This window comes from Helianthus annuus, chromosome 5, assembly GCF_002127325.2.
Source record: "Helianthus annuus cultivar XRQ/B chromosome 5, HanXRQr2.0-SUNRISE, whole genome shotgun sequence".
Lineage (NCBI taxonomy): Eukaryota > Viridiplantae > Streptophyta > Magnoliopsida > Asterales > Asteraceae > Helianthus > Helianthus annuus.
In genome coordinates, this window is record NC_035437.2 from 140,081,569 (window position 1) to 140,104,731 (window position 23,163).

The 23,163-nt window shown below is 37.6% G+C and overlaps 1 protein-coding gene and 1 non-coding gene across 2 annotated transcripts; one reads left to right on the forward strand and one right to left on the reverse strand.

Moving 5' to 3' along the window:
* Positions 1-11,001: 11,001 nt before the first annotated feature.
* On the reverse strand, positions 11,002-11,108 carry LOC118492765. Its single transcript, XR_004894767.1, has one exon. It is a non-coding gene; the product is annotated as a small nucleolar RNA R71 (small nucleolar RNA).
* Positions 11,109-11,992: 884 nt separating this feature from the next.
* LOC110942883 lies at positions 11,993-13,753 on the forward strand. Its single transcript, XM_022184644.1, has 2 exons — positions 11,993-12,279; positions 12,847-13,753. The coding sequence occupies exons 1-2, from the start codon at positions 11,993-11,995 to the stop codon at positions 13,751-13,753; spliced, it is 1,194 nt and encodes a 397-aa protein (XP_022040336.1).
* The last annotated feature ends 9,410 nt before the right edge of the window (positions 13,754-23,163 follow it).

Below are 23,163 nucleotides of genomic sequence, written 5' to 3' on the forward strand. Positions count from 1 at the left end.
AGGCCCATTATCAAAAGGTTTATTGGGCCCAATCCAGTATTAAAATGATTAAAAAAAAAATAGGCACGATTTGAAGTTTTGAACTTCCGATTGAATTTTTGATCGTATATTGGTTTAATACAGTGACCGACTAGTCTGACATTCATATTCATATTTATAGTTTGACATATCTATTAGTTTAGAATAATTAGAAATCCAAAAAATTAAAGAACCCATCATCATCATTCATATTCATATTTAATTTATAGTATTGTACTACTGTTTGTTTAATTTGTTGATGTTATTGTAATATTGTTGATTGTTGAAGAAGATCAAATATTGTGAAGAGTCTATCTACAATGTGTTAAGATAGACTTAGTGGGTTGGTGATGATAGCTATCGAGAACGAAGTCTTAGATAATATAAATTGTGAAGAGTTGATCCAACAATTTGCTATGAAGAACGCAAGAAGGGCTGCACAGATCATTGGTTAGCTATTAACGTATTATTTATTACGGTATGTAACTCAATAGAATACTCTGATTTTGTCATTATCGTAATTGCATTGTATATCGAATACTACAGTTTTTGTCATTTTCGTAATTATGTTGTTTATCGTTAAAGCATATGGGCCCATTTTTCGAGCTTGAACATGGTACGTGAATTCTCAGAGACGCCACTGCTTGAGAGTGAAAAGACAATCCTAACTCTCACCCCAACTCTAGTTGTTAGGCATTTAATAGAAAATCCTAATGGTGTTAAAGGAAGGAATTCATAGGGTAATAAAACATGAAGCAGAGGGACCAAGATGCAAAATTTTCGAAATAGAGACTTAAGCTGACTTTGTAAAAAAAAAAAAAAATCCATAAAGACAAAGTACACTTTACTCTTAAATAGGTTAGATGAGATTTAATAATTGAAACTAGAAATAACCCACACAACAAATGAACTTAATCTTAATTAATCTTCAAAATAATTGGTAGCTTTAATAATTAAAATTACTCTTAATTAATCTTTAAAATAATTGGTAGATTATAAGATGTTTACTACTGTTATTAATTTTGTTAAGCACAATCACTTTATTTTTTAAATTGTGTCATAAAACTTTATTTTGGATTGAAAAAAATAAAAAAATAAAAGTTTCGTCTAGATAAGTAAACTATATTTTTAATAGAAAATTTGTTTCCTCCACCTTGTCCCAGTCATACATGACTTTTTATTGTCACGAGATAAGATTTTATGATCCACAAGTGGTTGGTGTTAAGTTGTTGAATATTAAATTATCAATTATCAATTGTCACGGTTTGTTGAGAATAGACTATTGAGAGCAAGAAGTTTTGTACTAATTTTACTTGGTGTTTTATATTTTATGCGTTCCTCAACTAAGCTTTGATACTTGGTGTATTATGTTTTAGTAGCAGGATGCGATGAGGGTGACAATATGCATTGTGGTATTTGTTTCTCGCAGTTTTCTTGTTTGTATAATATTTAATGTAGGATAATTACGGTGGATATATGTCAAAAGCGAAGGAACCGATTAATCATCTAATTGTAGTGTGCATGGTTAGGTCGGTAGTCAAGTGCTTTAACGTAACAATTGGCAAAACTTTCTTTGCATTATAAACAAAATCAGACAATGTATCAAAGAAAACCAAAACTCTTCAATTTAAGAAAAAGAAATTTGCCACTAAATCGAGACAAAATGTTACTAAATTGCATTACAAATCAAACATAGGATGATACATAATAAGAAATGAGAAATAAAATGTATCGATCAAAATCATGTGTGAAATAAAATAAAGTAGATAGGTACCGCAATTGCATGACCAAAATTACCATATCCCCTAATTCTTGCATCATCAAGTGCATTTTGACAATCATTATTGATTAAGCATTTATGGTTATGGACAAATTACAAATGGATATTTAATTTATTTTAATTTTTCTAGAAACTAAAATACTAAATGCATGATTATGAAACAATATTGTAACATCATCTTAGAAAGTTCAAAAAGATGATGTATAGTTGGATTAGTATCATATCGTTACGTGGTTGTATATTGCTTTTTTTAAGAAGAATTGAATATATTATTTAACAAGTATAAGTTATAGAAAAGCACAACAAGATACAAATAATTATTAGTCAAGGGTAGACAAAAGGTGAAATTCTGAGCAACAACCATTATTGTTTTTTTTTTTTTTTAAAAAAAACTAATTTCTTTAATCCCCTGTCGTCTGTGTAACTTAAATCCAAAATCTTCCCTTTCTCAACCTAAGTATTTTAAAGGACCACCACCCTATCAACCTTCTAAACCATAAGAAGCCTTTAATTGTGCTTAGTATTCCACTTCCCATTTCTTCCACATGTTACTTCATGTTATACTTCAGTTTCATTTCTCTTTTTTCTCCACAACTTTACACACATATTCTTTTGTACAATCATCCAACCACATAGAACCACCTCCAAACCTTTGTAATTAACCCTCTCTTGTGCCTCTATTTCACATCATAAATCTGCATCTATGATCCAACTAAAAATACTATCAATCAATATTTAATTTCTAATTTCAATGAACTTATGAAGGACAAATATGAGGTGACACTACAACCTGATACCAACACATGAACACACACCCGGCTAATAAACGGGTTAACCTGAACATGACATGTTTAAAAAACGGATTGACCCGTTAATCCATTTCACTTCAATAGTTTTTTAAAGTTTCTGTTTAGATCTTTTATGATTTTTTTTTTTCTAAAAGTGTTATTACAGAAGAAAGCTAATTTAAGCTCAAGTCATTGGTTGTTTAAGATGTTTCAAAGCCACCAGCCATTACTGAATTTGCAAATAAACTAAACAAGTCAGCCAAAACACAAAACGATTTTAGGTGTGTCCAGGTTAGGGTGGTCGTCTTTGACACGAATAAATACACGCGTCATGTTTGGGTTAACCTATTCAATCCAGCCCACCCGAAATCCTTTAGGTCACCAACCCGACCCAATTACAAACCCACAAAACAAAAAAATAATAATAAAGATATTTGAACACATTTCCTTCCATTGGTTCTACCTGATTGTATTACCATGTGTATCGTATCCTTCCCTTGATTGATGATCCTGAATTTATCGAAGCTGTAGAATGAGATCCTCCACTGTTGGGTTATCATCTTTCAACCCATTTTCCCTAAATTTATCGATTCTGTTTTTCAACGAAGATGTAATGCAATGATTCATCTCAATTGAATAGACAGACACTTGCTTCATAGGACTCACTTGAATCGTCTCAGATGTAATAACAGTACATTTAGCACCCGTGCCTGCTTGAATTGCAAAAAGCAAAGGATAACGAAGATGAACATTGTATTTATCACGAAAGTACTGAACAACCGAGATAACAGCTCCGGTTTCAACAGCTGCATTTGGAACAAGAAGTCCAACAATTCGTTCATTATCTTATGTTTGTCTCAACAATATGAATGCACGCAACGAATATCTACCATCCAATCAACGCACATTATGTGTTTCAAATCAAGGGTCCCATCATTACAACCACTTGTTTGAAAATGGCCAGGAGAGTTGAAAAAACTGCAATTGGAATTGATCTTGGAACAACATATTTGCTTCAAGATTTACGTCTGATGTCCAAGTTTGATCACATTTGACTTCATCTGCGGCAGTCCAATGACTTTCTTCCCACGTGTCTGCACCGTGATCTGCATATTCTTGGTTCAATACCAATTCATCTTTAGTAGTGTTTGTTGGAGAACCTGATTCAGATACACAATGGTTTTCCAATTCCAGATCAGTAAGCAAATACACAACTGTTATCCAATTCCAGATCAGTAATGTAAGGAGAAGCGTTAAGATAACGGACATCCATCAAGCTCAAAAAGAAAACTTGTGTTTCCCATAGTCACAAACGATTGCGGTTTGTATTTCGCATAGCCACCGTTTCCATAGTAAAAAACGGTTGCGGTTTGCATATTCAATCTTCATTGCTTCATTAAAATTAACAAGGCGGTTTCTTTGCACCGTGATCTTCATATTCTTGGTTCAATACCAACTCATCTTCAGTAGTGTTTGTTTGAGAACCTGATTCAGATACATAAATCTTGAAGCAAATATGTGGTTCCCAATTGGTTACAGAAACCACTAGCAGAAGAACCCGACACGTCTTCATGTTACGGAGAATGTTCTCGAAATTGAAGGAAAAGGAAAAATGGTTGCTGAAGTTTCGTCTTCTATGATGATTCGAAACATTCTGAATAACTACACAAAGATTTGTTGCGTACTGATTATTGAAAAGATTTATTGAAATCGAAGAAAAGAGTAAAAAAGATGAATTGAGGCGTGTATTGTTTAAATCTCAATCAGTTGGTATGTGTTCATATCACCGTTGTTTATCACCCTGTGTGAGCATTGGAAGCCCGACAAACAGTCTTGCAATTATATCGTTTCTTCATGCTCCAACTCCGTAGTAAAAAACGGTTGCGGTTTGCACATTCAATCTTCATTGCTTCATTAAAATTAATAATGCGGTCTCGATTGATAGCTTCCGTTTAATTACATTCATACGACACATGATAAAAGCACTTCTTTAGACAATCTAGGATTATTTTCTAACTAAACCCTTGAATCCCAATGCTTCCCTGAAGAATATTTGTTTCTTTTGCTAGTGTTTCCCATAGTCACAAATGATTGCGGATTGTATTTCGCATAGCCACCGTTTCCGTCGTAAAAAACAGTTGCGGTTTGCTGATATACGTTAAATTATACATGTTTTATGCCCCAAAACACTTCCGTTTTAAGTGTTTTTGATCGAAAACACGACGTTTAGGTACCAAATTCGGTACTTTTATATTTTCAGGCCTTAAACAGAGCACAAAAGAAAACTCTGATGAAAACAAACAAATTCTGATGCATTTCTGATAAAAAGAACAAAAATCTGATGACTGCCAGGTGTGGCACGACCGTGCCATCCATCGGAACTACCGTGTCGATCCTTCGATCTCGGAACACTACCAGTGCAACAACCAGTGCCGATCTATTCACAGGCTGCACTACCGTGCGACCCGCTGCACTACCGTGCACCAGCCAGACCATGATTTCTGATCACCATTCTGATGACATGGCACTACCGTGCGACCAACGACATGACCGTGCCAATTTGGTGACCGAGACAACTTGTCCACTAGTCCACTTGGCTGACTCCAAATCAGCAAACTGACGTCACCCGACAACACCTGTCGCATGACAGTGCGACCCAGTGGCACGACCGTGCCAATCACAAAATCCTCTATAAATACAGCCATTCGCTACTAGTTCAAATGTTGAGTTTTTCTCCATGTTTCTGGGCAGATTCTTGGGTTCCGAAGCAGTCCTGATCAGACCCATTTGAAGCTTAAAGATAGAGTGGAAGCATAACCGATCCAACCTGTCAATTCCTTGCTTATTTATGGTTCGATTCCTTGTTCTTGAACATGTATTCTGATCATTTCTACAAGTTATGAGCTAATGTTAGTTTATGTTTAATGTAGTGTTATGTAATAGTAGTTATAAACTTATTTCTTGAATAATCTTTATGTTGTAATCTTGTTTGTATGAAACTTAGTACTTTTTCATGTTGAATCTTCATGATTATATAATGAATGTTTCATTGATGTTGAGTTCCAGATTATGTTTGATTATCTTGGATAATGAATCTGTGGTTAGTGGGATGGTAACTATTTCTTGATTAATCACTTATTTGTAGACTTTGTTTACACCATGAAACCAGACCAGGTTTCTCAAGACACTATGAGAGCCAACCAGGAGGCTATGTGGGCAACTCAAGACGCTATGAGAGCTGACCAGGTAGCTATGCGGGTAACTCAACACACGATGCGGGAGGAAATGTATGCAGGTTTTTCCTACATCTTCGGAGGGCTACAATGCATATATCCCAACCATTTTGGCAACCCTCCATAGTTTCCGTTTGGAGACACAGGTAACTATGGGGCGGGTTCATCTGGAACACGCCACCATGATGATGATGATGATGATGAGGAGTAGGAGGAGGTAGGGCGGAACAGTTCAGAAACTGATGTTTTATCTTATTTCTATTTAGTACTTTATTTGAGATTTTTAAAACTTTATGGTTGTTTATAAATGTTTTAAGTAGTGTGTTTGCTTTGTTTGAATAATGGATATGGTTTAGTTATCTAACATTTTGATCAATGGTAATGTTAACTGCTTTAGCAAGTAACATACATGGCAGATTCGTAAAGAAATGCACACAGAGTTGAGACGACTTCAATCAAAGTCTACTCAAACAAGTCAACTCCAACTCTGAGGGAGTACCTCTTTCCCTTTTCACATTATTAGTTTAGCTCTTGATAATTGCTTAACTAATATGTAGTTCACATTGGGGACAATGTAAAGTTCAAGTGTGGGGAAGGGTTTAAAAAGTTTTAAACTTTGTTTGTCCTTAATTGTTCTCATTTCTGTATATATTTTTGAAAAATAAAACAAAAATGATCAATTGTGTTCTTTAGAAAGCATCAAATTTGATAAAAACCAACAAGCCAAATTGATTTTTGAAAAAGATAACTAAAAAGCGTGATAAAACAAAAAGAAAGACTTGCATGTTTATCTTTATATTTATACCCATTCCTTCCGTTTACGTGAGCATATTTTTTGAGCCTTTACAGCTTTCTTGTCAAATGCTTCTTTGTTTATGCGGAAAAATGAGTGAGCCGGATGTTTTATGTAATTTAGAACCTGTCATTTGTATACTTTTCAAAACGATGAATATGTGAAATTACATAGAAACAATAAAGGCATTTAGGATACCCCTTTGTCAGCCTTTTTTTTGTTCATATTCTGCACCGAACACTATCCATTAGTTCGCCATGTTGAGCCTATTTTTTGTATTTTTCTATACTTTACCCAAAAATTAAGTCTCTAAAACCAAATATAACCTTTTCATATTTACCCTTTTGTTAAAATTTGGCCATAGCAATCTTTATGTTGTAAAAAAAAACCCGTTTCGTTAAACTCTCTAAGGGAATTATGGAAAAATTATCAAGAAAGAAAATAGAGAGTAGAAGTGTGAAAAAGAATAAATTCTGAATACCTACACAATAGCTTAGCAACGTGTTCAGAATCCTAGAAAATAAATCGCCAAGTTTTAACCATTCTTGCCACTTTCAAATATCCATTCCATACCCTTATCCTTAGCCTAACGTTACAACCCATCAAATACCTCTTGATTTATGTTTTTCACATATTAATTGGTGGAGATTAGATCTTTTGACAAGCTTATGATATTGCATGATTCATTGACTAGGCATCGAGTGTTTTACATACACATTATATGTATGATTCAGAAATTTAACCGAGTGTGTGTGAACATTGTGAGAAATGTAAAGATTTGCATGCTAAGTCAATCAAATGTAGAATCATTGCTTTATAGTTATCCTTTCATATATCCAACAAAGCTTGTTTGTTTTAAATCTTTGAAGATGACTTTTTGAAAACCAATTTGACCACCAAACAAATTAGCGACTTTATAAATATTCAGATATGATTCCGTGTTTTATTTTAAGTTTGCTTGAGGACAAGCAAAGTTCAAGGGTGGGGATGTTTGATATACGTTAAATTATACATGTTTTTATACCCCAAAACATTTCCGTTTTAAGCGTTTTTTACCGAAAACACTTCGTTAGGTACCAAATTTGGCACTTTTATATTTTCAGACCTTAAACAGAGCACAAAAGAAAAATCTGATGAAAACGGACAAATTCTGATGCATTTCTGATAAAAAGAACAAAAATCTGATGACTGCCAGGGGTGGCACGATCGTGCCATCCATCGGCACTACCGTGCCGATCCTTCGATCTCGGAAGCACTACCAGTGCAATAGCCAGTGCCGATCTATTATCGGGACGCACTACCGTGCGTCCCGCCGCATGACTGTGCACCAGCCAGACCATGATTTCTGATCACCATTCTGATGACATCGCACTACCGTGCGACCAACGGCATGACCGTGCCAATTTGGTGACCGAGACAACTTGTCTACTAGTCCACTTGGCTGACTCCGAATCAGCAAACTGACGTCACCCGACAACACCTGTCGCATGACCGTGCGACCCGGTGGCACGACCGTGCCAATCACAACATCCTCTATATATATACAGCCATTCGCTACTGGTTCAAATGTTGGGTTTTTCTCCATGTTTCTGGGCGGTTTCTGGGTTCCAAAGCAGTCCTGATCAGACCCAGTTAAAGCTTAAAGATCGAGTGGAAGCATAACCGATCCAACCCGTCAATTCCTTGCTTGTTTATGGTTCAATTCCTTGTTCTTGAACATGTATTCTGATCATTTCTACAAGTTATGAGCTGATGTTAGTTTATGTTTAATGTAGTGTTATGTAATAGTAGTTATAAACTTGTTTCTTGAATAATCTTTATGTTGTAATCTTGTTTGTATGAAACTTACTACTTTTTCATATTGAATCTTCATGATTATATAATGAATGTTTCATTGATGTTGAGTTCCTGATTATGTTTGATTATCATGGATAATGAATCTGTGGTTAGTGGATGGTAACTATTTCTTGATTAATCACTTATTTGTAGACTTTGTTGACACCATGAAACCAGACCAGGGTATTGGTTTTATACAAGATATATATTATTTTGATTAGTAATGCTTTCTTACACATAAGGGTTCTAACGAATTATATGGTGTTGATTACATGTTCTTGAATGTGGTTTATTATCCTTGTTTAGTAGTTTTGGTCTGAAATTCCTGACATGGTAGATTTGTGTTTAAGACTTGTAAAGGTGAAACTGTTTGTTATATGATCTACATAATTGGTTATCCTCGTGGTTGTATTGTGACTATCGGTATTGCTTTCTTTGATAAGTGAGGTTAGGAATCCAGACCCGGTAAATAACCTATCTTTAAAGGTTCGCATGAATAAATATCAATAGCTCGCTAGTGAATGATTTTAGGTGGTTAACGTATGACCATCGCGTTAACTTTCCGAAGAATCATAATACTAGAAATCCAGACCCAGTAACTAGCTGTCTTGCAATTGGAAAATTGATTAAGTGCTTTTGTGACATATGTGATATAGATAATAGGATGTTTGTGAAACAAGATAATAGTCTATTTATGTTTTAGTTATAATTTAGATAACTTAGTTAAACAATCATTCACCTATCCTTTTATCTGATAAAATAATGACGAAGATTTAGTACTTAATAACGCCCGTGTTCCATGGATCGATATCTGGCTCTTACCAATACTTTGCTACATATATGACGGGATACACTTGTCCTTTGTTGTGTGTGTTTTAATGTTAAGGTATAAACCATTTTTATAAATATAAAACACATTTCGTTGCATGTGAAAATACTATAAATAAATGTATATAAAACATGTAAATCAAGTTTTTTGTGCCGTTGCCGGGGACCACGGCGAAATTAATGGAAAAATCCGAGTCATTATTTTACCGGTGTACAAACTGTTAATACTTGTGAATACTTGTACATCTTTGTATTTATTTGTTTTCTTATTTACTAACTTGTTAATATTTAACTGATTGAGTAACTTTTCTTTTTCTGTTTTACTAACCAGCTAGCTACTAACCAACTAACCTTACTAACATCCTAACTTCTTAATTTATTACTCGACTAACATTTATTTCATTTTATTTAATTCAGTTATGTGTTCGGAATCGAACCATTTACTTTCATTTATTCATTTCAGTTATTTTAATTCAGTCATTTCATTTCAGTACTTCATTCATTTATTTATTTCATTTCAGTATTTCATTTATTTTTAATTCAATTATTTCACTTCTATTTATATTTATACTTATGTTCATGTTCGCACGTCGAACCGCTTATATATATATTATATTTATTTCATTTCTGCATTTAATTATTTACGTTCAGTTTTTCATTTATTTATTTATGTCCATTTATTTATTTATTTTAACCGTTCATTTAGTTAATTATTGTACTCATTTGTTTATTTATTTACTCCATAAAAATAAAATATAACTTTCTGATAAAATCATCAGATTTTCTGATAAATTCTGATGAATTTATCAGGTTTTCTGATGGATTCTGATAAACCCATTAGATGTTCTAAAAACAACAATTTTCATTCTGATGAATTTACCAGATTTTCTGGTAATTCTGATGGATTTATCAGAAATTCTGATGGAACGAAAATTTTCATCAAGATTTTTATCAGACTTTATCAGATTTTCTGATATATATATATATATATATAAACAGTTCTCGGATGTAAATAAGTAAATAATTAAGTAAATATTTAAATAGATTTGTTTAATGACTTGTATATATATGTATATTTTATATTAGTGTTATTATTTACTTATTTCTTATATTATTATTATGTTCTCTTTTCTGTATAATGTCTTCCTTTTTACGTGCAGGCTAATGTCCACGACCCCTGCACCCGCTAATGCTGAGCTAGCCATCGAACCAGAAAATAACCTAAGAAGAAGCGGGCGGCTACGCGAAAGATCACTTGTTGTAGCACAAAGGATTGCGGCCGCAATCGACGAACCAATGATACTTTCTGATAGCGAAAGTTCAGAGGACGATACAGGAAGCATTATGGTAGAGGACGACCAGCCTTTGAATGAAACCGGCCGTCCAGGAGGAAAGGGCTTGCTACCCAGCATCGCCCGACCTTGTATAGCAGCACCGAGTTTTGAAATTAATTCTAGTATAATTAACATGTTACAAAATTTTGTGCAGTTTGATGGGAAGGATCATGAAAATCCAGGTCGACACATCGCATCATTTCTCGAGGTGTGCTCGACTTTCAAAATTAGAGACGTTTCTGAAGATGCAATTCGTTTGCGACTCTTTCCATTTTCTTTGCGAGACAAAGCCTGATCTTGGCTTTTGTCACTTCCAGCAGGGTCCATCACGACTTGGAACGAGATGGCAGATATTTTTATGCAAAAATATTTCCTTCCGGAAAAGACAATTAAGCTTAAAAACCGTATTATGACATTCAAACAGGACGAAGGAGAATCTCTACATGCAGCTTGGGAGAGGTTCAAAGATCTTTCGATCGATGTTCCACATCATGGGATGTCCAAAAGACAACTTGTGTTGAACTTCTACCAAGGACTTAACTACGACTCACAAGAACGTTTAGATGTATATGCAGAAGGCGATCTTGGAACAAAAACACCTAATGAAACCTACGCAATTATAGAGAAAGCTACCTTGAAGTCGAGTTCTCGTCACGGTGGAGTGCAAAATAAAGCATTATCTATTCCTGGAGTCCATCAAGTGGATACGTATACGGCTCTTGCAGCACAGATTGGAGCTTTGGCAGCAAGGTTTGATCAAGCTCAGAATGTTTCGCAGGTACAATCATCATGTGAGCTGTGTGGAGTGTCACACGTGCCAGGTACATCTGAGCAAGGTGTTATGTTCACAGGCCACGAAGAGGTGGACTATTTGGGCAATCAAATTAGGCCCCAAAATAACCCTTACAGCAACACGTACAATCCGGGTTGGAGAAATCACCCAAACTTTGGATGGAAATCTAACTCCAATAACCAAAACCCACCCGGATATGCTCAATGCGCTCCCGCGCCACAACAGCCTCAGGGGCAATCCTTTCAGCCCCAGGGACAATCTTTTCAGCCATCAGGGCAAACCTTTCAGCCACGTTACAATAATTTAGGTTCAGGGAGCACTTCCCAGCCACAAACCTCTCAAAGCAACTCAAAATTAGAGTAGATAATGGCGCAACTTTTAAGCAACTCCAACAATGCCAACCAAATAACGATACCAACCGCATGAGGAGTGTTTCATGGCACAAGAAGGGGAAATGCGGAGCTAGAAGGCTTCAATACAAACCATTGACAATCAAGTCGGCCAATTGGCCAAGATGTTGTCTGAAAGACCCCAAGGTAGTCTTCCAGGTAACACAGAACCAAACCCGAGAGGGCACGTTAATGCAGTAATGACGAGGAGTGGTAAAACCACGGGACTTGACAAATCGGACTCACCACCGATCACAGAGACGGTCCAAACTACCGCTTCGGACGAGGTGCACGCTAGGCGAGTCCCAGCAAGTACAACACAGTTCCAAGAGCCAGTTAAAGATTTCATTCCTCCTATTCCATATCCGAGCAGACTGAAGAAGCAGAAGAACGATGAACAACATGGTAAGTTTTTAGAGATGTTTAAACAATTACACATAAACATACCATTTGTTGAGGCGTTGGCTCAAATGCCTAAATACGCAAGGTTCTTAAAAGACATCCTCACAAACAAGCAGAAACTCGAAAGCTTGTCTTATGTGTTGATGAATGAAAACTGTTCAGCCCTTCTCTAAAACCGTCTACCTGAAAAGATGGGAGATCCAGGCAGTTTTACCCTTCGCTGCCTCATTGGCAGCATGTCTGTCAGCCACGCATTAGCCGATTTAGGAGCTAGCATAAACCTTATGCCATATAAGGTCTTTCATAAATTAGACCTGGGTGAACCTTCACCCACTAGAATGAGCATTCGACTTGCAGATCGTTCAATCAAGTACCCGCGTGGATTCGTTGAAAACATGCTTGTTAAAATCGACAAATTCGTTTTTCCTGTGGATTTTGTTATTCTTGACATGGACGAAGACTCAAAAGTGCCATTAATACTTGGACGTCCGTTCCTCAATACAGCGAGGATGATTGTTGATGTGGCAGCTGGCCAAATCACGCTCCGAGTAAATGACGAGCACGTGACTTTTGATATTAAAAGATCAATGCAACATCCGTAAAGTCACGATGATATGCTTTACTATGTCGACATTGTCGATACTTGTGTAAGCTCTCGTTTCCAAGGCACTATTGAAGAAATTGATACGGACACACATCTGTTGTGTGAGAACCAAAATGGCGTTTCGCAGGAGGGCCACAAAGATGAGCAGCCGGTTTGCCAAATCGGTAATGATGGTTCCCAAGGTCCAGATCAATTTGTGGAGATTGACCGTGAAATTGAAGAAAAATCAAAACCGTCGGTTGAAGATCCACCGTCTTTGGAGTTAAAAGAACTCCCACCGCATCTCGAATATGCATTTCTAGACGAGGAGCGTCGCTTGCCAGTTATCATTTCAGCATCTTTAGCAAAAGAGGAAAAGAGACAGCTTCTCGAAGTTCTAACGCTCCACAAGAAAGCCATGGCATGGAAGATTATGGATATCAAAGGCATTAATCCTTCTTTTTGTACTCGTAAGATTCTAATGGAAGACGATTACAAACCTAGTGCACAGCATCAAAGGCGTTTGAATCAGAATATGCAAGACGTGGTGAAGAAAGAAGTAATTAAGTTGTTAAATTCAGGGCTGATTTATCCTATATCTGATTCTGTTTGGGTGAGTCCAGTGCAAGTAGTACCCAAGAAAGGTGGTATTACTGTAGTTCCAAACGATAGAAATGAACTTAATCCTACCCGTACCGTCACCGGATGGCGAGTTTGCATCGATTACCGCAAACTCAACGATGACACCCATAAGGACCACTTCCTGCTTCCATTCATCGACCAAATGTTGGAACGTCTGTCGATGAAGTCATTTTTCTGTATTCTGGATGGGTTCTCTGGATATTTTCAAATTCCTATCGCTCCTGTGGATCAGGAGAAGACTACTTTCACATGTCCTTTCGACACATTCTCCTACCGGCGTATGCCTTTTGGGCTGTGTAATGCGCCAGTCACATTTTGTCACACCCCTTTCTAAGGCGGAAGCAGGAGGTGTGATCTTGAAAGGTTCTCATTGCATACGAAAGGTAAACTTACTATATGCTCGTAAAAATAACTCCAAAATGCCATTAATATTACAAAATTAAAAACATAACATAAGTTTGGTGTTTACATCCCAACATAGATAATTGTCTGAAAAGATTACAACTTTATTTTAACGACGAACATCAAGGATTAGTCAATATATCACCACATGAGATGGGATATAACAACCAGATCCCGCAAAAGAGGCATTGGAGTCTTGACATAACATAACTAAAACATAAACAACATCCAGGAGCAAGAGTAGGACCGCGCGCACATCCACTTTAGTTACCTAAAATACATGTGAGTTTTTGGAAAATCGTCAACATAATGTTGGTGTGAATTCATGACGTTTTTGTATTGAACGTTTGTATACTTGTATGAAAACATGGTATGTAACTTGTATGAAACTAGTATTTCTGTAAATGTAAGGAAATCGAGATCGCTAATGGTTTGCAAGGCCATTAACATGTGACACGACATAGGAAGCATCCAAACCATAGGCATTTATAGTAGTCGATTCACGACTGGGACACAAAAGCACTGCTTGGTACTAGTTATCACCAAGAGTGTGGCTGCCCGAAAACCCATTAGATCTAACCTTTTGTTCTGCGGTCTTAGTATGTACACGATTAATGGTGCTTCCGGTACCCTATTCGTGACATGACCTAAAGTATCATTCCTTAGTTTTTGTATCCAACATACCATAACACATGTATTTTCCCCAAGTTTAAAAAGTATGTAAAAGTTTAAAAGTGGGGACATGAACTCACAACTTTGCGTTTCCTGCGCCGTAAACTTCACCGGGTTTGCTTATATAGCGTCGTGACCTATACGTGTTTTATTATCGTTAGTCACTAGACTTGTATCGCACAAGTACAAGTCACCATCTTTTATGTATATGTTCTTTGTTGTTAAAAATAATTTATATTTTTAACTATGTGTTTTACTTATATTATTGAGTGAATTGCAAGTTTTGTCCTTTATCTATATACCAAGTTTCAGGCGGTGTCCTTTATCTTTAAAATTGACAAGTTTTGTACTTTTTGTTTCAAAATCTTACAAGTTATGTCCTTTAGACCTACCTCAGTTAATTTTTTCTGTTAACTCAGATCATGTGCAAAACACATGAGGGGTGTAATTGTCTTTTTAGCCTATTCTTTAAAATAACATCTTAATAAAAAAATTATACATCATTTCTCTCTCTAAACAAACACATTCTTTATCTCTCTACTCCATCTAATCATAACCACCTCCTTCCACCACCACCACCTCCTCCTTCCACCAGTTTCCACCACCAATTTGAGCCATAAACATAACTTGCACTCACTTTTCAATTCCAAATTACAAATAAGTGATAAATCTATAACTTTTTATAAAAAGAAAACCCTTAACATCGAGGTAATTAAAAAGCAACAACAACAATTTGCTTTCACTTTTCAAATTCAATTTGCAGGTTTTACCTTTGATTCAAGCCTTTAATCACACAACCAACAACAACAAGATCTGCAATTAAAAAGTAATTTGCTTCCAAATTCTATTTTGCCTAAAAAAAACTCAAACACCGATTGTGTTTAGGAAAAACCGATCTACAAATTGGAAAAAAACATCTCCTGCTCGTTTCTGTTTCAAAGTCCCAAAACCCATTTGCTTCAGGTCTAAAAACCGATTGTTTCCCAAAACCCACTTGACCGATCATTTCCCAAAACCCACGTGTCACACCCCCAAATTACCACCTAGGGTATGTCCCTATTGGAAGTGTAACGATCCAACAAAGAGCCACCAATCATATCAAACACGAGTTATAATGTATTGAAATACCCAATTGAAATAAATGTATCGTTTGAAAAGTTAAACCAAAACCAAAGTACTGAGCGGAAGCATAAATGTATAAGTGTGTAAATGTATCAAAACCAAAACAAAATAACTGTTTATTATGACCACAACCACTCCAGCAGCATCAGACAGCAAGCTCCCAAGTTCCTTCAATAATTACCTACAAGCATGTAAACAAGTGTGTCAGACTACGCTGGTGAGTTCAAGGTTTTGTTAACAAGTTACGTTACCATATGTATGTTAATACGATTTAACACTGCGATACAATGTTGCTCATGCTAGATACCCTAGGGAATGTGCCCATATGTATCCGGGGAGTGGGTACCCCTTAACGACCGTTTGCTATGTTGCCTTCGTTAGATACCCTAGGGAGAGTGCCCATATGTATCCGAGGAGTGTGCCTCTAACAACCATAGCCGTACCCAGATAATTAGTTCACGCCCGTCCTTACGGCCTGGTGTGAGGTTTCCCACCTAATAGCGCTATCAACTAAATACCTCCATTGCCCTCCATGCAATAACCAAAACCGATTAAGTTGTTTACCCAATGTTTCCCTTCCGAATGTTTACCAGTTGTCCCAGACCACCGGGACGCATGCTTAGAGAAATGCAATGAACTCACCTTAGGTTTGCTCGGTTTAGACAACGACTTGTTAATTTATTCAATACTCGCGACCTAGAAGAGTGTTTGGTGTTTATCAGTTTCACAATTCATTTTCGCGTAAGCTACATCAAGTACTATCACACAAGTCACGTATAACAGTTAAACAAGTAATGCACATGATCGCTAAATTCACTGATGTCTTTAATATCAAATGATACATTGAACCACACAATAATTCCCACAAGTATAGTCAGTACATTTCAGGTCCTTGCACACTTAACCTTTTCTTATTTATCACACACATTCTCCACACATACTATACTTGTAATGTACACTGATTGAACGTATCCTTATACAATCATAGTAGTAATTCATGCAACCTATCAGTATATGATCACCATATAATCACATAACATGTGTTCGGGTCACGTACTAGGTTATGTTATAAGTTTATGTACAATAAACACTTATCAGCCCATCATCATACATCATCCACTTATGCAGCCCAAAAGGTTTATACATTAAGCCCAAATAATATACCAAGCCCCTTATACGTGCGGCTCCCCTTTAATGCCTCCCGGCCCGAATGTGGTTGTGTAACTGGGGTCGACTCGGCCAGTATTATTTTCGGCCCAACTCAACACTTAACACAACTTTTACTTCTCAATCATGACGTTTTAAGAGGAGATCAAGCATTGGCCCAAATCAGTTACACCGCCCATTCTCCAACAATCAATGTTTACTAACGTTATTAATCCGATTAGTTAATATGTAATCCGATTATTACCCACTATGCTACCCGGCCCCTTAATCAAATCCAACCATATCCTGCGGCCTGTTTCATCCGCAGCCCACGATACAGCTCACGGCCCACAAGTGCAATTGTGTGCGGTCACTAGATATCAATAAGAAGCTGTGTACTTCGGCCCAATGTGTGTGTGTAGAACCCAATTAATATCATAAGTTAATTACCCCACAACTAATAACAAAATACCTACATATTAGTCAACCAAGATTAATCAGAACGTATTACCCATCTATATGATTCCAGCGAATTCATGCACATACACCCCTTTTACCAACGAATTCATGCACATACACCCATCTATCCTAATATGAATTTCAAGATCATGATCCTACTCACATAATAACATAGTGACAATCATATATGAGAACACTTTTGCTAAATACATACTGTGTAACAACTATAAAATCAATAACATCACAAAGAACAACCACAGAATAACAACATAGTAAAGGTCGACTAACCAAGATTCCGATCAATAGAAGGCTAATACGTGAGGGTGGGGTTCTGCTGCTGCAACCGTGCGATCAGAGGAGAGGGGGTGGGTTTCTTCAGTCGAACGTAATCATAAAAGAGAGAGAGTAGGGTTTGTTTTATTTTTAAACTAATCAAAGATAGAGTTTGATTACAATACGTATAAGTGAAGGTTTAGAAGCTGGGCCAGTTCAATTAAAGGAGCCGGTCACTGCCTTTGTTGGGCTACAAGGTTAGCGGCCCAAGATTATTCAATTAAAGGAGGAATTGGGCTGGGACGGGTATTGTGTGTGTCAACTGTGCTACATGTTTCATTTGGGCCTTGTCTAATATGTGTTGATACGTTAATAGGACGCACACTAGATTGTATGATTCAACTATGGTCATGTGTATGGTTATGTGAAACATGAATTATGTCCGAAGCTTAGATTGTTTATCAATCGATTACATAGTCCATTATATGTGCGGCCCAAGTTAACTAACCTAGTCATTCTACGATTAAGTTAACGGCGTTATCACAAAGCAAAATATTAACGCAAAGAAGAGAAATAATAAGGAGTTAAGGTCACACTATTCAGCGTTACTAACCTTAAGGGTTCGAGTTGTCACATCATCCCCAACTTGAAAAGAATTTCGTCCCGAAATTTAGCACGTGGTTACTGAGGAAGCTAGCTAAGTTGCGTGGTTTCCTGGTTTTTCTTGGGGTGTCACATCCTTCCCCCGTTGATTGGGAATTTCGTCCCGAAATTCCACTGTAGTTTCAGTAGTAAACTTACGTTCATTGCACAACTGGGGATACTTGCGTTTCCTTTGATTTACTTGTTATCAGGTGAACTCTGGGCCACGACGGGAGTTCCAACGAACTCGAACAAGAGGCATTGTATCAACCAATAGGCACCGGGTAGTACAAAGGCCAGCGAGAGGTTTACCATAATTAAGGTAACTGTAGTAGAGTCAAAGATGTGACTCTTGTGGTGCAAGGGTAAAAAGAGGTAAGGTGACGACTCAGTACAAGAAATATCCTTTAAACGATAAAATAAGAAACCCATTCAAATTAAACCACATAAGTCACTAAATCGAATATTCGCAAAAGTTTTAATCACCATGATTGTTTATACGAAAATAACTGAAAGAAAAATAACTAGATTAACGATTGAAAGACGAGTCAGTCGTCCACGTCACCATCCCCGAGGTCACTACCATCATCATTGTCTCCGTCATTATCCGAGACCTCCTCTGGCTCTTCTTCCTCCTCTTCCGGCTCTTCCTCCTCCTCTTCGGGCTCTTCATCAGACTCTTCCGCCCCTAGTTCGGGAGGTGCCGGGACTGGGGCTGGCTCGGGTTCAGGTGCGAAGCGGGCTTCCTCCAACTGATGGACCCTCCAATCCATCATACCTATCCTTTCGGCATGCGAGTTAAGCCTTTCATGATCCACTCGAGCGTCTCTCAGTATCAGACCTTGTACCTCACGCCCTTTTAGGGCTTCTGCCTTCAAGTCAGTAGTTCTCATATTAAGTTCCTGTATCTGCTTCTCTTGAGCTTCCACTCGCCCTCCTAGGGTATCAACCTTTCTTAGTAATTTCTGATTTTGCTCCATTAAGACTTGGTTTTGTCCTATTAGAATCTGGTTATAATCTCGGAGGGCCTTACTCACAGCCGACTCGGCCTGAGCGCTGAGGGAGTTAACTGGTAGTGCATGCGTAGGTCGGGAGGACGACTCCCCGCCCTGTGCGAGTCTCTTCCTATAAGCAGCACGCGTCTCCATCTGACGCGGGGGTGAGTGAGTAGCAGCGGGTGCCTTCCCTGGCGCCCGGGATTGGTCGAAAGATGCGGACGGTGCAGACATGCCTGTCGAGTTGATGACGTAACGCAAGTTAAACGAAAGAATGCACACTCACAACGTACCAAAAGAGGGTATTAACGCAGAAAAGGGAAAAAAAGAATGACAGAAAAGAGTAAGCACACAAGGTTTCAATCAACAGTTGCTACATCCGTTTCCTCGTCCACTCATGGTTCTATAATAGGGGAAGGGGACAAATTTAGGAGTCGAGAACGAGAAAAGTGTTCAGGTTTATCACGTTAGGGACGATTAACTACCATGTTCATACACAAACAGGGAAGAACCCCTCTTACACTCGTTAAGCCTCATTGGGATTTACATGCACCACGCGTTATTATTATGTGTGCACCCATGATAATAAGGCGGTTTGCATGCTCCTCTCAATGCTCCTTAACTTATGTTTGAAGTTTCTCCCACCCCAATCAACACAAAATAAGCACTGCCAACAAGATTAGAATTTACTAGATGCAAGTGTTATGTTACACTATCAATGTGTCATGATGCCTACCATGTCGTATCGTGCATGCTATAAATATAGTTACGTTTACTAGGCATATAAAGCATAAGCTAACGAGGAACGAACCTTGCAGTCTGAAGCTGAGTGTCATGGTCATCGTTTGGATTAATTCGGTTATAGTCTGGTTTTATGAAAACATTTTAAAACCGAGTTCTCTATAACCAGTGGCTCTGATACCAAACTGTCACACCCCCAAATTACCACCTAGGGTATGTCCCTATTGGAAGTGTAACGATCCAACAAAGAGCCACCAATCATATCAAACACGAGTTATAATGTATTGAAATACCCAATTGAAATAAATGTATCGTTTGAAAAGTTAAACCAAAACCAAAGTACTGAGCGGAAGCATAAATGTATAAGTGTGTAAATGTATCAAAACCAAAACAAAATAACTGTTTATTATGACCACAACCACTCCAGCAGCATCAGACATCAAGCTCCCAAGTTCCTTCAATAATTACCTACAAGCATGTAAACAAGTGTGTCAGACTACGCTGGTGAGTTCAAGGTTTTGTTAACAAGTTACGTTACCATATGTATGTTAATACGATTTAACACTGCGATACAATGTTGCTCATGCTAGATACCCTAGGGAATGTGCCCATATGTATCCGGGGAGTGGGTACCCCTTAACGACCGTTTGCTATGTTGCCTTCGTTAGATACCCTAGGGAGAGTGCCCATATGTATCCGAGGAGTGTGCCTCTAACAACCATAGCCGTACCCAGATAATTAGTTCACGCCCGTCCTTACGGCCCGGTGTGAGGTTTCCCACCTAATAGCGCTATCAACTAAATACCTCCATTGCCCTCCAGGCAATAACCAAAACCGATTAAGTTGTTTACCCAATGTTTCCCTTCCGAATGTTTACCAGTTGTCCCAGACCACCGGGACGCATGCTTAGAGAAATGCAATGAACTCACCTTAGGTTTGCTCGGTTTAGACAACGACTTGTTAATTTATTCAATACTCGCGACCTAGAAGAGTGTTTGGTGTTTATCAGTTTCACAATTCATTTTCGCGTAAGCTACATCAAGTACTATCACACAAGTCACGTATAACAGTTAAACAAGTAATGCACATGATCGCTAAATTCACTGATGTCTTTAATATCAAATGATACATTGAACCACACAATAATTCCCACAAGTATAGTCAGTACATTTCAGGTCCTTGCACACTTAACCTTTTCTTATTTATCACACACATTCTCCACACATACTATACTTGTAATGTACACTGATTGAACGTATCCTTATACAATCATAGTAGTAATTCATGCAACCTATCAGTATATGATCACCATATAATCACATAACATGTGTTCGGGTCACGTACTAGGTTATGTTATAAGTTTATTTACAATAAACACTTATCAGCCCATCATCATACATCATCCACTTATGCAGCCCAAAAGGTTTATACATTAAGCCCAAATAATATACCAAGCCCCTTATACGTGCGGCTCCCCTTTAATGCCTCCCGGCCCGAATGTGGTTGTGTAACTGGGGTCGACTCGGCCAGTATTATTTTCAGCCCAACTCAACACTTAACACAACTTTTACTTCTCAATCATGACGTTTTAAGAGGAGATCAAGCCTTGGCCCAAATCAGTTACACCGCCCATTCTCCAACAATCAATGTTTACTAACGTTATTAATCCGATTAGTTAATATGTAATCCGATTATTACCCACTATGCTACCCGGCCCCTTAATCAAATCCAACCATATCCTGCGGCCTGTTTCATCCGCAGCCCACGATACAGCTCACGGCCCACAAGTGCAATTGTGTGCGGTCACTAGATATCAATAAGAAGCTGTGTACTTCGGCCCAGTGTGTGTGTGTAGAACCCAATTAATATCATAAGTTAATTACCCCACAACTAATAACAAAATACCTACATATTAGTCAACCAAGATTAATCAGAACGTATTACCCATCTATATGATTCCAGCGAATTCATGCACATACACCCCTTTTACCAACGAATTCATGCACATACACCCATCTATCCTAATATGAATTTCAAGATCATGATCCTACTCACATAATAACATAGTGACAATCATATATGAGAACACTTTTGCTAAATACATACTGTGTAACAACTATAAAATCAATAACATCACAAAGAACAACCACAGAATAACAACATAGTAAAGGTCGACTAACCAAGATTCCGATCAATAGAAGGCTAATACGTGAGGGTGGGGTTCTGCTGCTGCAACCGTGCGATCAGAGGAGAGGGGGTGGGTTTCTTCAGTCGAACGTAATCATAAAAGAGAGAGAGTAGGGTTTGTTTTATTTTTAAACTAATCAAAGATAGAGTTTGATTACAATACGTATAAGTGAAGGTTTAGAAGCTGGGCCAGTTCAATTAAAGGAGCCGGTCACTGCCTTTGTTGGGCTACAAGGTTAGCGGCCCAAGATTATTCAATTAAAGGAGGAATTGGGCTGGGACGGGTATTGTGTGTGTCAACTGTGCTACATGTTTCATTTGGGCCTTGTCTAATATGTGTTGATACGTTAATAGGACGCACACTAGATTGTATGATTCAACTATGGTCATGTGTATGGTTATGTGAAACATGAATTATGTCCGAAGCTTAGATTGTTTATCAATCGATTACATAGTCCATTATATGTGCGGCCCAAGTTAACTAACCTAGTCATTCTACGATTAAGTTAACGGCGTTATCACAAAGCAAAATATTAACGCAAAGAAGAGAAATAATAAGGAGTTAAGGTCACACTATTCAGCGTTACTAACCTTAAGGGTTCGAGTTGTCACACCACGTCTCCTGCTCGTTTCCCAAAACCCACTTGATTTAAGTCTAAAAACCAATCTGCAGATTTACCTAATCCATTGTGTACTGCTGCGATCTAGTATTTGGGTTTTGTGTTTTGGTTTTGTTCGTCGGGGATAGTGGTGGTTGGTGCTTCTGCTTTGATGGTGGCCAGTGGGGTAGTGGTGGTTGATGGAGACAGTGGTGGTTGATGGAGAGAGTGGTGGGAGGTGGTGGTTGATGGAAACACTGGTGGTTTTTTTATGGTTGTTGGTGGTAGAGATGATGTAGAGAGAGGGGTAGAAAAAGAGAGAGACGTAGAGAGAGAGAGAGAGGGTAGACATATTATATTTCTGTTTTTTTTTTTGTTAAAATAGTTTATATAAATAGGTAAAAAGACTAAAGTACCCTTTTTGTGATCTGACTTAACAGAAAAAATTAACTGAGTTGGTTCTAAAGGACATAACGTGTAAGATTTTGAAACAATAAGTACAAAAC

Coding starts and splice junctions, on each gene's coding strand:
- LOC110942883 (XM_022184644.1), top strand. CDS start 11,993: ATGACGAGGAGTGGTAAAACCACGGGACTTGACAAATCGGACTCACCA. Junction 12,280..12,846: donor CAAATGCCTAAATACGCAAG/GTTCTTAAAAGA, acceptor TACTTGTGTAAG/CTCTCGTTTCCAAGGCACTA.